At 43.3% G+C, this 16,544-nt stretch overlaps 3 protein-coding genes and 2 non-coding genes across 9 annotated transcripts in view; 2 read left to right on the top strand and 3 right to left on the bottom strand.

The window, feature by feature from the left end:
* Positions 1-4,059, top strand: part of Acat3 (acetyl-Coenzyme A acetyltransferase 3) — a 16,766-nt gene extending 12,707 nt beyond the window's left edge. The window contains exons 7-10 of one of the 2 annotated variants that reach the window (XM_030249675.1): positions 429-551; positions 1,357-1,511; positions 2,511-2,621; positions 3,059-4,059. In XM_030249675.1, the coding sequence (XP_030105535.1) occupies positions 429-551; positions 1,357-1,511; positions 2,511-2,621; positions 3,059-3,229 (560 nt within the window). In that variant the 3' untranslated portion in view covers positions 3,230-4,059. The remainder of the gene's footprint in view (positions 1-428; positions 552-1,356; positions 1,512-2,510; positions 2,622-3,058) is intronic. The other variant, NM_153151.3, reaches the window with a different exon arrangement.
* Positions 2,822-11,560, bottom strand: Tcp1 (t-complex protein 1). 2 transcript variants are annotated; one of them, NM_013686.4, is made up of 12 exons: positions 11,260-11,560; positions 10,006-10,091; positions 9,718-9,846; positions 8,441-8,538; positions 7,964-8,074; positions 7,432-7,613; positions 7,023-7,149; positions 5,611-5,786; positions 5,157-5,280; positions 4,479-4,671; positions 4,196-4,359; positions 2,822-3,629 (listed from the first exon to the last, which is right to left on the bottom strand). In NM_013686.4, exons 1-12 carry the CDS (start codon positions 11,321-11,323, stop codon positions 3,413-3,415), a joined length of 1,671 nt encoding a protein of 556 aa, NP_038714.2. In that variant the 5' UTR covers positions 11,324-11,560; the 3' UTR covers positions 2,822-3,412. The 2 variants fall into 2 exon arrangements, with proteins under 2 accessions (NP_038714.2, NP_001277641.1); NM_001290712.1 differs by lacking the exon at positions 10,006-10,091.
* Snora20 (small nucleolar RNA, H/ACA box 20) lies at positions 4,972-5,032 on the bottom strand. Its single transcript, NR_028479.1, has one exon. It is a non-coding gene; the product is annotated as a small nucleolar RNA, H/ACA box 20 (small nucleolar RNA).
* LOC115488839 lies at positions 8,167-8,304 on the bottom strand. The gene has a single exon (XR_003952435.1). It is a non-coding gene; the product is annotated as a small nucleolar RNA SNORA29 (small nucleolar RNA).
* Mrpl18 (mitochondrial ribosomal protein L18) lies at positions 10,102-16,544 on the top strand. 3 transcript variants are annotated; one of them, XM_006523344.2, is made up of 4 exons: positions 10,102-11,494; positions 12,065-12,251; positions 13,888-14,119; positions 16,140-16,544. In XM_006523344.2, the coding sequence occupies exons 1-4, from the start codon at positions 11,434-11,436 to the stop codon at positions 16,209-16,211; spliced, it is 552 nt and encodes a 183-aa protein (XP_006523407.1). In that variant the 5' UTR covers positions 10,102-11,433; the 3' UTR covers positions 16,212-16,544. The 3 variants fall into 3 exon arrangements, with proteins under 3 accessions (XP_006523407.1, XP_017173106.1, NP_080586.1); XM_017317617.2 differs by lacking the exon at positions 10,102-11,494 and adding an exon at positions 11,659-11,942 and having other exon boundaries at positions 13,888-13,970; positions 16,140-16,207; NM_026310.3 differs by lacking the exon at positions 10,102-11,494 and adding an exon at positions 11,798-11,942 and having other exon boundaries at positions 16,140-16,534.

Genomic DNA, 16,544 nt, shown 5'->3' with positions numbered 1-16,544 from the left:
AGTTACAGGTGTTTATGAGCTGCTGAAGAAATGCTAACCAGTCTCTAGAGTTCCTTAAGGACACACTCACCATGATCTGAAGCAGAATCTGACATTGGTTCCCAGCTCAGACAAGGTGAATTGCTCCACTTCTGACCCACTCAGTTGTACCTAGATGAATGAATGCACTGACCCAAACCTGTGTCCATACAATACAAAGAGCTGCTGTCCTTAGGAAGGGCTGAGGATTTGAAACACAGGGTGAGCGACTCATGAAGAGTTCTCATGGGAGAGCATGCAGTAATTCTAGCAATTCCTACTAGAATGGAAGTGGGTAAATGGTCATAGACCTTTCTTCCAAATGTCACTCCTTGTTTCTGAGAAGTCCCCAGTCTCAGAACTCTGCCTTCTCTGTACTCATTCCAAGTAACTGGCTTTGCTCTCTGCAGGTCTTACTGAAGTGAAAATCGATGAATTTCCCCGTCATGGGAGTAACCTTGAAGCCATGGGCAAGCTGAAACCTTACTTTCTTACTGATGGGACAGGAACTGTCACAACTGCTAATGCAACAGGTGTGAGTTCTGAGGGGCACTGGGGGAAATACCAACTCTGTGGAGGTCTACCAAGTGAATATGTCTTTCTACACAACATGATTCCTTTCTGTTTTTGTTTTTTGTTTTTTTGTTTTTTCCAGACAGGGTTTCTCTGTGTAGCCCTGGCTGTCCTGGAACTCACTCTGTAGACCAGGCTGGCCTCGAACTCAGAAATCCACCTGCCTCTGCCTCCAGAGTGCTGGGATTAAAGGGCGTGCGCCACCAATGCCCGGCTACATCTGAATTTGATGTTGGCCTGGTTTACAAATTGAGTTCCAGGACAACCAGACAACCAGAGCTGTTAGAGAGAAAACGTCAGGACACTCACCACCCCCACCCCCAAACTAAAACACCTGTACTTCCAGCACTTGAACGGCAAAGGCAGGTGGGTCTCTGTGGTTTCCAGGTTACCCTGGTCTAACAGAAATGTAGGCTAGTCAGGAACACATAGTAAGATACTGTCTGAAAACAAAACAAAGCCCTCCAATGTTCATCCACTTCATATTTCTCCAATTCCAGGAATCCCCAGTACCTGTGACCTAGGCTTGTTGGTTTTCTTTGATCTTCATCCCCATAAGCACACAGTTATTTTGGGACTATCATAATGTATGGCCACTATCACATTTGACTTGACTATTTCTAACTTCACTGAAGTCTGATGGATCACAGCAAACAGAACCCTTTGGCAAGATGTCAGTAGCTTAATGCTTGCAGGTGGGCAGCAGGCCCTGGGTCCATACCTGAAGCAAAGGAGTGCTGTAGACACCAGGTCATTTGTTTTCAGGAATGAACGATGGCGCTGCTGCTGTGGTCCTTATGAAGAAGACAGAAGCTGAGAGGCGGATGCTGAAACCTTTAGCAAGAATAGTCTCCTGGTCCCAAGCCGGTGTGGAGCCTTCTGTTATGGGAGTAGGACCAATTCCAGCCATAAAGCAAGCTGTGAGTCTCTTTAGCAATGTGTGTGTGTTGGTGGAGATGTGTGACAGGGTTTGGGGAAGCCCAGAGTGTAGAGGATGGCCTTAAATTTCTGCTCCCCCAGCAGTACTCTCAGCTTACCTTTAATATGCTTTTCTGAGGGTACAGTGTTGTTCTGCACTAAGCTCTCTTTAACAAACCTTTCCACTCTGAAGATGTGAGGATGTGCTTTGTTTCTGCTACCAGGTTCCATTTGCTACCACCTAGCTCTAAGACCTCCCACCCCAACACAGGGATTCCAAGTCTCCATGGCTGGCTCTCTTAGAGGATTGGCCTCTGGTGCCACGTAAAATACTTCATCTGTAGTCACTTTGCCAGTTCAAGCTTTTTAAAAATAGTGTTGTATTACCTGCAATAACAAGACAGTTTGGACTTTGTACCTTAGGGCCATTTTTTTTTTTTAATGACACAGGGTTTCTCTGTGTAGCCCTGGCTGTCCTGAAATCCGCCTGCCTCTGCCTCCCAAGTGCTGAGATCAAAGGCGTGCGCCACCACGCTCAGCACCGTAGGGACATTTTAGACGCCATCCTTTTGAGGCTGAGCTTTCTTTGTAGCCCAACCTGGCCTCAAATGAGATGTCTCCACCTCATAAATGCTGAGAGTAAGGGTGTGCCACTGGACCTAGAGAAGCTCTACACGATGGAATCACTAAAGAAGCCCACTATAATGCTCTTTTGGGAACATTATGCTGGCTTCTTAGATTCAACACCCCGGCAGTGGTGGCACACACCTTTAATCCCAGCACTTGGGAGGCAAAGTCAGGCAGATTTATTTCTGAGTTTGAGGCCAGCCTGGTTTACAGAGTGAGTTCCAGAACAGCCAGGACTACACAGAGAAACCCTGTCTTGTAAGAAACCAAAAATAAAAAAATAAGATTCTTCAACCCTTGTTATAGTCAGGGCCCAATCTTGTAGCTGTCAATTACTAATGGTTTAATTAAAGTTCCTTTTGTTTTTTTTGTAGGTTGCAAAGGCAGGCTGGTCCTTGGAGGATGTTGACCTGTTTGAAATCAATGAAGCCTATGCAGCTCTCTCTGTTGCAATAGCTAAAGAACTTGGACTAAACCCCGAGAAGGTAACCAACATGAAGTTGTGTTTGCCAGTGAACTTGCACAATCCATGTTCAAGGCTGCTTCTGCCAGGTGTTGACTTTTCACAGTAAATAACTGAGTGTGTTAGTTCACATCAGAATCAGTGGGACATGCCAGAAACAAAAAAAGACAGCAGGAGCCAGGCAGTGGTGGTGCACGCCTTAAATTCCAGCACTTGGGAGGCAGAGGCAAAGGCAGGCAGATTTATTTCTGAGTTAGAGGCCAGCCTGGTCTACAGAGTGAGTTCCACGAAGGCCAGAGCCACACAGAGAAACCCAGGAGGTGTCACATAGGCCTATTTATTCCTAAGGTTTACAGTGAAAGTTGAGTTTGAAAGGATGGTTTGCTAGCATAACACTGCGGGGAGACATATAAAACAGTCAGTTCACAGAGGACTGACTTAGGCTCTTCTTCTCTATAGGTCAACATCAATGGAGGAGCCATTGCCTTGGGCCATCCTCTGGGAGCATCTGGCTGCAGGATTCTAGTGACCTTGCTGCACACCCTGGAGAGAGTGGGCGGGACCCGTGGTGTTGCAGCCCTGTGCATTGGGGGTGGGATGGGAGTCGCAATGTGTGTTCAGAGAGGGTGAACTGCATGACAGCCACCACCTTGGACAGTTCTTGTTAAATCAGTGCAACACTAAGCAGAAAGGGAAACCAGAGGACCAAACTGAGGACAGGAACCCAGGTGGTCAGCTTGCTGTACTTTAATGTGAGACACCCAAGGCTACGGCATTGCACCTGACACTGTTATAAATAAGAGGGAAATCCAATCAGTCATCAAGGGCTCCAGAGTGAACAGCATTTTCATAACTTCCGTGTTTATCGTCTTTGCTTTCTGGGTGTAATTTTATCAGATCATCAATCCGAAGGATGGTGATTGCAGCCTCTGTTGCGAACTTCAGGCTCTTCACTTTAACTATGGTTGGTTCAAACACCCCTGCTTGCTTGTTGTCTCGTGGTTTCCCATGGACCAAATCAAGACCAATCCTATAAAGGTGAAAACTGGAGTCAGTGACCTAATTAATGTGGTGAGGTATTCCAGCTATTCTAGTCCAAAAGACTGTGGGAGTTACAACAAGCTTGCCTCTGGGAGAAGAATAGCTGACAGTGTAGCAGGGAAACCTCATCTATCGAACACTTAGCAAATAGTGACATGTTGCATACTGTTCTGGTTGGTGTAAATATGCTTTATGAATCTTTATAAACACCAGGGTGTCTACGGATACAATATTCTGAAACTGTATTCACTGTAAGCTGAGAGCTGCCTAAAATGAGAAAGCCCTACCCCAATATCATCCTCTCGGCCCTTTCTATAGACTACCCAAGGAGTCAGAATGGGACCAAGTGTTGCGACACCTAGGGCAGAGCACTAAAACTTATCAGCCACCATTATGTAAAGATGTTATCTCGAAAACGATGCCTGTGATGTTTCAATATGTGACAAGTCCCTTCATATATTTCCCAAACGTGGAGGGAGGGACAAAGGTACTATTATGAACTTACAATAGACCCATGGAAGTTGACAATAGAACACAAGGAAATCATATACTCACCACTTTAGATTTTTACGTTCCGGGTTCACTTGAGCCTCATTGTGAAAAGCTCTTAACTTGGCAACCAGGTCGGTGGAGTCCTGGGCAGCATTCACTGCCAGTGTATTAGGAATCACAAGCAGAGATCTTGCAAACTCTGCAATAGCAAGCTGTTCCCGAGATCCCTAAGGAAGAAACCATGAGGTGTGCCCATGAAAGGAGTCAAAGCCTACAGCGGGCCTGACAGGGTAAAACCCTACGGTGAACCCAACACCGCACCCTATGCCTTTGAAAGCAGCCTTACCATGCTTGTTGCATAGTTTTCCAGGTATATGGACAGGGCAGCTTCTACAGCACCTCCACCTGGGACCACAGATTTCAACTCCAAAACTCTCTTCACCACACAAAGAGCATCATGTAAAGAGCGCTCCATTTCATCACACATGAAATCATTTGCTCCTCGTAAGATGATTGAAGCAGATGTACGAGCCTTAGTACTACAAAAAACAAACGTGAGGCTATTAGCATTTTTGTTAGTGAAAACAGTAACTGCAGACACGTTGATTAAATCCCACTAATAAGATATTTAGACATGCCGGGCATGGTGGCGCATGCCTTTAATCCCAGCACTCTTAACAGAGGCAGAGGCAGGCAGATTTCTGAGTTCAAGGCCAGCCTGGTCTACAACAAAGAGAGTTCCAGGACAGTCAGGGCTACACGGTAAAACCCTGTCTCAAAAAGACAGAAAAAAACCAAACAAACAAAAAGAAAGGTATTTAGGCATAAGGCACCAGGAACAATGTCTAGACCATGTACGAGAGACAAAACACATTTCATCTCCATGTACAATGGCCCAATATTGTTTTATCCCATGCGTATAACCGCTCCTATCACTGACAGACTAGAGCAGCAAATTAATGGGAAAGAATTATTTTTACAACACAATCTGCATTGCTCTGTAACTTACAAAAGCACTTCTTACTTTTTGATTAAGATCAGCTCATCATCACAAATTCTCTCCTGTACGACCTCTTCCGCTTGTCCCAACATCGTCACTTCAAAAGTTTCTTCGCCTTCCAAATTGGCCAGCGTAGACAGGATACTTGCTATAAGAGTCATGTAAGATACATTTTTTTCTCATAGTTTTAGTATATGGAAAAGCAGTGCATTATCTCAAGGTTCCAGACAAGCCACTACCGTAACCCAAGACAATACTGCCACCTTCAAGGTAAAAATACCTTAGTTTACTCATTTCCAATAAATTCAGCATCAAAGAATGTTTTCAACTACCTAGAAAATGGCTCTATAAATCTATTAGAGCACAGCAAAGAGGAAAAATATTTCTAAAATTTAGTGTCAATATTTCACTCCAACCCTTCTGACCCAGTGACATCTATCTCTAAGCAGCCGCGTGTCCCGGCCAGGAGAGGACGTACCTCCAGAAGCTTTTGCAACATGCTTCAGGTCTCGTTTTAAAACTCTCCTAACAGCCATGGCACCAGCTTCCACAAAATACTTGAGATACATATCATCAATGCCACCAGTGGTTAGAATAACATTGGCACCAGTTGCCAGGATCTTCTGAATTCTCTCCTTGGTGATATCCGATTCTCTACAGAGAATGTTTCAATAAACCAAAATTAGCAACTTCAGGTTTTTAAACAATGCAGTGTTATCTTTCACTGGTTATACATGAAATTACATTAACTATTCTTTCTCACTAAACCCAAAGGTTAAGTCAGTCCAATTTATGTGAGTTTCCAGGACTTGAAAATAACTTTTGCTCTTTCTATTATTTGAGTTCCTAAGGGCAGTTTAAAAAGAAAAAAATACAAAAAACACAACCCTTGCACCTTCTATCTTGAAGATGCAGTAGAGATTTATTATTAACAATCTCAAGACTGCATCACTAAAGCTGTATGAAGCCAAGATAAGAACAAGACAGAAAATCAAGCCCCACATAGTGGGATAAGAAAATAGTTCAGAGTTGAACCAACAGAAAAATATTGAGATATGTAAGTATATGTTAAAACATAGATGGCAAAGATGCTTATGTTCTGAGACAAGGCTATGATTGTCAAAATATTTCTTTCAAACGGGCCTAAGTTGTTATCATGAAAATGACTAGAAAGATGAAAGACTTCAGAGACAGAAACCAGAGGTACAGAATGTATCAAGGACAGATACAGCAAGACTCCTGAAGTTGGGCTGGCCTCAAACTCAGAGATGCACCTGCCTCTGCCTCTTTGGACATATGTGCCACCACTGCTTGGCTAATTTGTGGGCATTTACAAATCAAGAGGCAGTCATATGATGTACTATGGAATATGAGACAGTAAATGCCTATTTAAGCTATGTTACATGTATATAACAGACATATTATAATCACACAACAGCAGTCCCCTGAAAGTAAGAGGAAGTGAAAGCTGTCTGCTGGGGTGATGTCACTGCAGCTACAGTCAGCACTGTGTACTAATGTGCTACAGAGGCAGTCTTAAGTGGACGCTGTCATACACAGTATCTAACACTTGATAGTTTGTACTTATTTGATATCAGTTTTGTTTGTGACAAGAGGCTATACCATGATGCCCATAATCCTTGATTTTACTTTATTATTTATCTTTTTATTTATGAGTACACTGCAGCTGTCTTCAGACACACACTAGAAGAGTGCATTGGATTCTATTACAAATGGTTGTAAGCTACTATGTGGTTGCTAGGAATTAAACTCAGGACCTCTGGAAGAGCAGCCAGTGCTCTTAACTGCTGAGCCATCTCTCCAGCCCTTATTTTATTTTACTTTAAAAAAAAAACAAAAAACAAAAAAAGAACATGCCTCTTCACTTACCTCTGTCTAATTTGGTCCAATTTCTCAGGGTCTGTAATAACCACCTGTACACCAAGCTTCATTTTTGTTTTCTGCAGGCTGAAGTCAAGACAAGCAATTTTTGCATTAACTATTCTCTTGGGCATGCCTATAAATAAATAAAAAGGTTAGTTAATTACACTAAACCTTAAAGTTTTGGTCCCAAATGCACATAATTCCTTTTTTCCTTTTCTTTTTAAATGCAAGGTTTCACTAGGTAGACAAGAATGGCCTGAAAATTCAGAGACCTGCCTGCCTCTCATAACTTAATGATAGAATCAAATGTCTGAGCCTCTAGCCCAGCACCTATCACAACATTTAGAACTCATTAAGAGTATAGTATATAAACCAGAGAGTGACTCTGATTTGTAAATAACAGAACCCCACTTACCCTGAGATCCAACCACACAATTGAGCGCATAGCCATTGATCAGCATGCTTTCTATCTGACTTCTCCCATGGGCTTTCAGAATATTAACAGAATTGACTGGATAGCGAGGCTGGCCTCTGGCATCTGTGTATTTAACAGCAAGCACAGCATCTACTACCATATTAGCAAAGTAATCACCATTTCTGAGACAACAGTTAAGGATAGCTGAAACAACAAAACAAAAGGCCCAGGGACCAAAAAGCTACTCAACTAGACTTACTTTTAGCAAAATAATTCACCAGTGAGGAAAAGTATTGTAACTACAATCAAAGTGACTTGTGCATATATACCACCACCATCTGTACTTCAAATGCAGTTTTCACCATAGAAATGTTGGAAAGGTGGTAGCAGGATCAGTTGTTTCTCTCTAATAAGATCAATTTGCAATAAATGGCACTTTAAATTTTACTGCAGAAAACTAATATTCCAAAAAGTCATTTTTTTTAGAGCAAAAGGAGTTAGGGCCAAACTGCACAGGAACATTCAAGGATACATTCCAATAATTTTGGATGACATGGATGTCTTAGCAGCATTGATCAGACAGTCTCTTCCAAGTTCGTCTGTGTTAATAATCAGGTTCTCATTGATATAACGCACCGCTTCCCTGTTAAGAATGTGGAAAAGAAAAATAGAAACACACCACTCCAAAGTTTTGCATCTCACCACATTTAACACATTGTCAAATATCACAGGGAATGGTTTCTGTTCAGCCATTTCATATAGAGGAAAGACACAGGACAGCTCCCCCTCTTCAGATCATGGCACCTTTCATCTATCCCATAAGCATAGCCACTAAACTCTATTAGGAGAAAAATGTGGTAGTCAAATGGGAAAAGTACACGGAGCTTAGTACTCCAGGTGAGCACTTGAATGCTAAGATGCAACAGTTCCAACTTAACGCTTAGCTACAACATTAAGATACAATTTACTACTATTCCACAAAATAACATGTTTTTGAAAGCAATCTTACTTGCAGGCAAGACGATAGCCACTAATAACTGATGTTGGATGAATTTTCTGTTTGACTAGCTCATCTGCATTTTTCAGAAGCTCCGCTGCAATGATTACCTGTTGATCAAGCATTGCTTTAAATATGCATGGCACTCAATATGCACAACAGGAAAACATGATTATTAAGCAGGTATTATTAATACCACAGTAGACAAGTGAGTAGCAACTCGTTGAAAACACAACATAGAGACCACTAGGAAGTATTCTGTGCCAGGCGTGGTGGCGCATGCCTTTAATCCTAGCACTTGGGAGGTAGAGGCAGGCGGATTTCTGAGTTCGAGGCCAGCCTGGTCTACAAAGTGAGCTCCAGGACAGTCAGGGCTACACAGAGAAATCCTGCCTCAAAAAACCTAAAAGTATTCTATGGAAATGGTCCAAGCTGGAAAAGCCAGAAAATGCTAAAAATCTAATACAGCAGAATTTATATCCATTACATTTACAGACTTACTGCAACAAGAGCTAGATAGCAATCAATGGAAATGACTGGTATCATTCCAGTAATTTCAATAAAATCTTAAGATCATTTAAAATAGAGAACACTGTGAAAAACCAGTTTTCTTAATAATAAAACAAAACAAAATCTCCAAAAAACTTTTCTTCTTTCGAGTGGAATTAAGGTTATTTTTAAGTTACATTGTCTATGAACAAATTAGATAAAGTCCATTTTCACTATTTAAAAACAGATTCAATTCTTTCCTAGTAAAGGGTAAGTCTATAAATACTTTTCCCTCACCATTTATTTTGCCAGGTCTAAAATCTGCCTCACCAAACAGTATTTTACTACTTAAGCAGGCTAACTCACAAAATGTTACACTATTCGCCATGTTTGCTGACTAGCCATTAGCACTATATGGTAGCAAATTAACTTCTGCAAATTTCTATTTTGAATTCCAAAGATTTCTTGTTCACATTTAAAATACAAAAGTATCTATTAAACAACAAAGAAAAAAGTCCAAACCTGGTAACATTTTCTACATGAACATCATCATGGTTAAGTAGGTTTAAATAAGGCTCCAAATTCACGAGACTCCAGTATTTAAAACAAGCTTGTATTTATTTAATCACCTTAAGTTCTTCCCTTACTTAAATTACACAAACTAGTTACAATGGTTAGTTTTCAAAAGTTTGTGAGACTGCCTTAAAAGGTGACTTATTTCTGACCTAGAGTATGACTCTCTCATGGATTCAACTCTAATAAATTGACTATTCTCTAGCCATTTCCTGGTAGCGTCTCACCACTGAGGTAGTTCCATCTCCAACTTCTTTGTCTTGCAGGTCAGCCAGCTCACACAGAACTTTGGCTGCGGGATGTTCTACCTCCAGTAACTTCAGGATGGTGGCACCATCGTTAGTAATGGTTACATCCTAAGAAATATGAAGGAATAAGTGGTCAACACAGAAACCAAGCTCTAGGATGCCATCCATACTCAGGTAAAAACAAAGACTTTACCAAAGATTTTTTTTTGAAATTTAAAACAATGTACTTTTATCAAGGCAAGCAAGAGCAATTAGATATATACTTACACCAATATCATCCACCAACATTTTATCCAAGCCAACTGGCCCAAAAGAACTTTTAACAATGTTGGCAATAGAAGCTGCAGCCATAACTGTAGATGAACAGTGAAAACTAATTAGAACAACACATAAACTATGACACTCAACTACCTATGATTTGCTAAAATCTAAAGTCTGTAATTACTATTTAAAAAAAAAAAAATCAAGCCGGGTGTGGCGGCGCACGCCTTTAATCCCAGCACTCGGGAGGCAGAGGCAGGCAGATTTCTGAGTTCGAGGCCAGCCTGGTCTACAAAGTTGCTTCCAGGACAGCCACAGCTATACAGTGAAACCCTGTGTGTGTGTGTGTGTGTGTGTGTGGGGGGGGGGGGGAATCACTTACTTAAGGACCAGTGAAGGTTAACTATTCTTTTTTCTATTTAGTATTGGTATATCACCGATTGCAAAGATTTTAATGCCTCAAATTATAAGCAATCTTAAGTTCATTCCTTACTACTACACTAGGGGGGAAAAAACCCTTTAAGTTCAGCCTTTCTCTTCAGACTCTGGCAAGTTTAGTAAGAATATTAGATAGTTCACCAGGATAAAGTAGTAGTAATTTCTAAGAGAGTTGTTTAAAAAAAAAAAAAAAGCACAACACAGAACACGGTTCCTGCAAGGGAATGCTTTCAAGAACAAATTCAACCACAGCAAACCACGTGCTTACTCGTATTAAAGTTAACCACGATAAAGGCAGCTAAAAGTATCGCTTAATAACGTTCAGTTTGCATTCCGTTACGTTTTACTGGGGGAGCAGCTGTCACCTGCAGATTCTGGGCATCCAAGAACCAGACCAGGGAAGGGAAGCAACGCAAAAGCCACCTAGATTCTATGAGCATCTTCTCAAGGGCCAATGGAACCGGTGAAAGCTACTCTTTTCTGGCTATGTCAGAGGTGCTCCAACCGGCTTGGAACCCAACAAAGGAGCAGAGGGGAGTGGCGGAGAAGTCTATCTGGAGCTCCTCTACTAGGTATTGGGGCACGGACGCCCACACCCATCTTGAACGCCTCCCCCAACCGTGTGCATTCTCGAACATTCTTCCCTTACACGGTAGGGCGCAATGGCGCCGAGCCGGCCGCTAGTGAGGGCGGATCCGGGATGGCTGGGCTTCTCCTGAAGGAACTTCACTGGGCCCGGCGGACAGCCCCGGCCTACGGACTGCGGCTGGGCTTCGGCCTGCGCCGCCGCGAGCTGGACCCTTACCATTCTCTCGCCCTTACCATTCTGGGAGCGGACCGCCTCCCCAGTGCTGCGGTCCCCGAACACGGACAAAGGACCCTCCATCTTCAGGAAACGAAGCAAAGCTCACTACGGCCGCAGACAACCGATAGCTCCGCTCTGAGACCGTTTAACGGCCACCACGGCGGGGACCACGGCGTGGAAAGGCCCGAGCGATGCCGCGGGGCCTGCTGGGTAACACGCCCTGCGCGCTCTCCACGCTCCACCAACCGCAAGGTCTGCCGGGAAAGCGGTAGGGATTGACAGACGAGGGCTGGGCGGGGCGAAAAACTGAAAACGCCGGAAGTAGGGGGCTGCGGGACGCTGGGTCAACTAGAGACAGTAGAAGAAAGGCGCGAAAGTGGAAAACGGAAGTCAGGCTCTTGGCCACGGCTAGCGTGTCCCGCCCTCCGCCTCAACGTCTGCGGTGATTGGTGAGCCAGGGATACCGATCGCTCACTCGGCCACTCAGCACCAGGGAGCTTGTTAGTTCCGGGTCCTTGAGACACCGAGGTACTGCCGGCCCTTGTAGCTTTACCCACAGTTAACATGGCTGCGACTAGTTGTTCCCCGAGACGACCCTGAGCAAAGGAAGATAGGGCACTGTGTGACTTTGCCCAGGTCCCGTCAGCCATGGCGCTTCGGCCGCGGTTCTGGAAATGTCTGTCAGTTTGCAGGAAACTGGGTAACTAATCTCGCCCCACCTCCTTGCCTGCGCTCTGTGCACAGTACGTGTGCATTTGCAAATGCGATTTTGTACCTGATGTGGGAAAGTGAAAGATGCATGTGATCTTTTTCATTTTCTAGAGTGTGGGTTCGCAGCCCTCTCAACCAGTTCCGTGCCGGCCGTGCAGCCCGACGTGGAGAGTAAGGAAAACGAAGCGGTGGCCCCGGAGTTCACCAACCGGAACCCTCGGAATCTGGAGCTCTTAGGGGTAGCTCGGAAAGAACGGGGCTGGGCTACCGTGTGGCCTAACCGTGAGTTCTGGCACAGGTAATTAAAGTCGGCTTGTGACTGACTAAGCTGTGCTTAGCACCTTACCAATTTCACCAATCCCCTGACTGATCCTGCCAGGTAAGCCTCGGGATGTGTCAGGAAGATGACATGTGGGTAGAAAGCGACCTTGGAGCAAGCAACTAGTTAGTTGCCTTGAAGAAAACTTAAACGGTAATTTGAGAATAAGCGGCTATGTCCTGAGGCCTCTCTGAAGGTGACATGTCAAAAAGCTGAGATCTAAAGGACAGGAAGCCGCGAAATCATTTGCCATGAAGGCTATTCTAGCAAAGGAGGCTAGGAGGCTGGGATTGAGTGTCTGGAACTGACAGGCCTGTGTACCTACCTGTTCAGTAAGTAAAGGTGTGTGTGTGTAAGCTGTTACAGAATAGAGTGCTAAGTAGAATTAGTTATTAGCGTGCACATTAGGGTAAAGTTTGAGCCTTAATGATTTTTTAATGGGGGGAATAAAGGTTAAAAGTTCATTAATAGAAACATTTTATGAAATACATTTTAAAATTTGTATTCATTTAAAGCACTTACTGAGTTCACTGAGGACCCAGGCAGCTTACAATGGTCTGTAATTCCAGTTCCCAGGGATCTGACACCCTCTTCTGACCTTGGCACACAGCGATACATTCCCAAAAATAATCATACACATGGAAATAAATGTTAAATTTTATTTTGGGAGAACTACGCAGTTTAGATGAGTACCTTCATCACACAAAGCAAGTGCTTTACCTCTGAACTGCACTCCCCAGCCCCAAGATGGCTACTAACTGAAAGCATTGGATTTACAAGCAGTTATGCTAGATGCTTTAAATGTATGTCTTTTTTTTTTTTTTTTTTTTTTGGCTGGCCTCAAACTCAGAAATCCACCTGCCTCTGCCTCCCGAGTGCTGGGATTAAAGTCATGCGCCACCACGCCCGGCTGTATGTCTTTTTTTTTTTTTTTTTTTTAATTTAACTTTTTTTTTTTTTAAGACTTATTTATTTTGTGTATGGGTATACACTGTCTCTGTTTTCAGACATACCAGAAGAGGGCATCGGATCCCATTACAGATGGTTGTGAGCCACCATGTGGTTGCTGGGAATTGAACTCAGGACCTCTAGAAGAGCAGTCAGTGCTCTTAACCGCCGAGCCATCTCTCCAGCTCTTAATTCAACTATTTAAACTACATTATTATCATTGTAGGGGTTATCTTTTTACGGTGGTTATTATTTTTGTTACAGTGGGATTTTTCTGGTTTTTGTTTATTTGGTTGGTTTTTTTGTAATTACACATTTTTATTGTTGTAAGTACACTGTCGCTGTCTTCAGACACAGCAGAAGAGGGCATCAACAAATCCCATTCCAGTTTGTTTTTATTGTTTTTTTTTTTTTTTTTTCAGTTGATTGGTATGTGCATATAGTCACAGGTTCATGCATATACCGCATATACTTAGATCATGGTCCACCTTGTGAGCCCTGGGGGTTGAATGCAGGTTGTTGGCCTTGGTAGGAAGCATCTTTACCCATTGAACTGTCTTAACAGTGGGCTCACCAAATTCTTGAAGAACACGTAGGCGTTTATTCACCTTAAGTGGCCCAACTTTTTGTTAATAGATTGTTTTATAACTCTTTTCTCCCCGTTTAGGTTGCGAGTTGTAAAGACTCAGCATCACGTAGAAGCATTTGTTGAGCATCTTAACGGCCAGGTTGTTGTTTCAGCATCCACTCGAGAATGGGCTATTAAAAAACACCTTTATAGTACCAGAAACGTGGTGGCTTGTGAGAGCATTGGGCGAGTGCTGGCACAGCGGTGCTTAGAAGCAGGAATCAACTTCATGGTCTACCAGCCCACCCCGTGGGAGGCGTCCTCAGACTCGGTACTTGTATTTCTATGTATTTACTTAAAAGGTAAACATTCGGCTAGGAATGGTGGTGCATGCCTTTAATCCCAGCACTCGGGAGGTCTCAGAGGCAAGAGATCTCCATGGTCAAGGGCAGCTTGGTCTACAGTGTGAGTTCCAGGAATGTCAGGGGTACACAGAGAAACCCTGTCTCAAGAAACAAAAAAAGAAAGCAGAAAAGAAACAAAAATTTGGTGTGGTATGGTAGAAGCAGATCTCTTGAGTTTAGGACCAATCTGGTCTACCAAGGAAGTTCCATCTAGTTGGGGATATATAGTGAGATCCTGTTTAAAAATAGAGGGGGTGGGGGAACAAGATCAGTTGTTTTTGGTGACAAGGGTCAATAATTCCTGCTGTCAAGAGGTTGACTTGGAAGAATCTCAAATTCTAGGCTTGCCTGAATAACTTAGTAAGACTTTGTCTCAGAATTTTAAGTGGGAAGGCCAGGAACTGCAAGTTATTCATTGGTAATGCATGCTGGAGGCTGTTTCATCCATGATACACAGAAGGTCCAGAGCTGGGGGCACAGCTCTGAGAGCGCCGCTACCTTGCGTGTGTAATCTCTAGCAACACGCAGAGACGCCAGAGAGTTTTGGTTAGTTCTTGGTGTTAGGTGTGCTTACATTATTTTCTTGAGGGTATTCTACATGGTGGGCCTTGGCTGGATCCTGTGACATTTGGTTTTTGCAGTAGTCCATAGGAGTTTGTGTTCCCATTCTCTGTACAAACTGAGGTCAGTCGGTATTGCAAGTTGGTATTGCTGGGTGACTGAGACCCGTTAGTCCAGGATGTTAGCACTGCACTTCCTGTTGTTATACTGGCATCTTTTTTTTTTTTTTAAGATTTATTTTATTTTTTTATTTATATGAGTACACTGCAGCAGTCTTCAGACACACACCAGAAGAGGGCATCAGATCCCATTACAGATGGTTGTGGGCTACCACATGGCTGCTGGGAATTGAATTCAGGACCTCTGGTCGAGCAGTCAGTGCTTTTAACCATTGAGCCATCTCTCCAGCCCATATACTGGCATCTTGTTGAATATGCTGATCCCTGATATCTTTCCATTTCCTTTTTCATATGTGTTTTATTAATTTTTATATCATATATTACATCTTGATGGCAGTTTCCCCTCCCTCCTCTTCCCAGCCCAACATCCTCCACCCCTTCCTTTTCCATTTCTCTTCAGAAGAAGGCAGGCCTCCTAGGGATGTCAACCAAACATGGTATATCAAGTTGCAGTAAGACTAAGCACCTCCCCTCATACTAAGGCTGGACAAGGCAGCCCAGTAGGAGGAGGAAAGGGTACCAAAACTAGGCAGAAGAGAGACAGCCCCCTTCCCACTGTTAGGAGTCCCATACGAAGACCAAGCTATACAAGCAGAACATAAAGAAGGGGGCCTAGATCAGTTCCACGCAGGCTCCCTGATGGTTCGGTCTCTGTGAGTCCCTGTGGGCCCTGTTGATTCTATGGGTTTGCTTGGTTCCTTTATTTCTCTGGTCCCTACAATCCTCCCTCCCACCCCTTCTTCTTCAGGATTCTCCACAATCTGCCTAATGTTTGGCTGTGGGTCTCTGCATCTGCTTCCATCAGTTGTTGGATGAAGCCTCTGATGACAACTATGCTAGGCTCTTGTCTGCATACAATAGAATATTATTAGGAATCATTTCATTGACTTTTTTTTTCTTTGGTCAGACATGGTTGGTTCCATCCTAGGTCTTGGTCCAGCCTCTGGTTTCTGGCCCTCCAGGCAGTGTCAGGGGTAGGCTTCCTCTCATGGCAGGGGTCTCCTGCTGGACCAGCCATTAGTTGGCTACTTCCCCAGTTTCTGCACCTTTACCCCAGCATCTATGTTCTTAAGATCAGTCAGAGAAACACATATGTACCCTGGGAGGTCAGTGGTTTCTTTGTCTCTTGGAAAACAAACCGATTTTCAGGTTTTTTTGGAGGCTGACAGTGTTTCCTTTTTTTTTCTCTTCTCGATCTCCAAACTAGATAAAACGTTTACAAAATGCCATGACAGAAAGTGGCGTGATGCTTCGGGAGCCTCGAAGAATCTATGAATGAAATAGAAGTGTTAACTGTTGTTGGCAGTGTAATATAAAACTACCATCTACAGCCACCAAAGGAAAGCATCTGCATTAAAAGGAAGAAAGGAAGGAAGGAAGAAAAGAAGGAAGGAAGAAGCATTTGGAAGGAGAACCAGACTGAAAGCTTCAGAGCAATAATGTGACTGAAAACTTATTTAAAGTTAGCTTCTTTCCACTTCTGTGTGTGCTTGTGTGATTTCATTGTTTTAATCAAGGGCTTAAGGTGTCCTCATTCTTGGACATGAGATGTATTTAAGGAAAGTAGTCACTATTCAAAGAACAAATTAAAGTGTTTATAACAAACTGTGAA

The sequence above is a fragment of the Mus musculus genome, chromosome 17 (assembly GCF_000001635.26).
Source record: "Mus musculus strain C57BL/6J chromosome 17, GRCm38.p6 C57BL/6J".
In the NCBI taxonomy this organism is placed as follows: domain Eukaryota; kingdom Metazoa; phylum Chordata; class Mammalia; order Rodentia; family Muridae; genus Mus; species Mus musculus.
This window is presented reverse-complemented; position numbering and strand designations above follow the sequence as displayed.

Excerpts from the sequence above, each read along its gene's own strand:
- Tcp1 (NM_013686.4), bottom strand. The coding sequence starts at position 11,323 with ATGGAGGGTCCTTTGTCCGTGTTCGGGGACCGCAGCACTGGGGAGGCG. Across the intron at positions 4,360-4,478 it reads AAAACTATGCAACAAGCATG|GGATCTCGGGAACAGCTTGC; the intron begins GTAAGGCTGCTT and ends TTTCTTCCTTAG. Across the intron at positions 3,630-4,195 it reads GAACGTAAAAATCTAAAGTG|GATTGGTCTTGATTTGGTCC; the intron begins GTGAGTATATGA and ends TCACCTTTATAG.
- Mrpl18 (XM_006523344.2), top strand. The coding sequence starts at position 11,434 with ATGCCGCGGGGCCTGCTGGGTAACACGCCCTGCGCGCTCTCCACGCTC. Across the intron at positions 11,495-12,064 it reads CACGCTCCACCAACCGCAAG|AGTGTGGGTTCGCAGCCCTC; the intron begins GTCTGCCGGGAA and ends TTCATTTTCTAG. Across the intron at positions 12,252-13,887 it reads AACCGTGAGTTCTGGCACAG|GTTGCGAGTTGTAAAGACTC; the intron begins GTAATTAAAGTC and ends CTCCCCGTTTAG.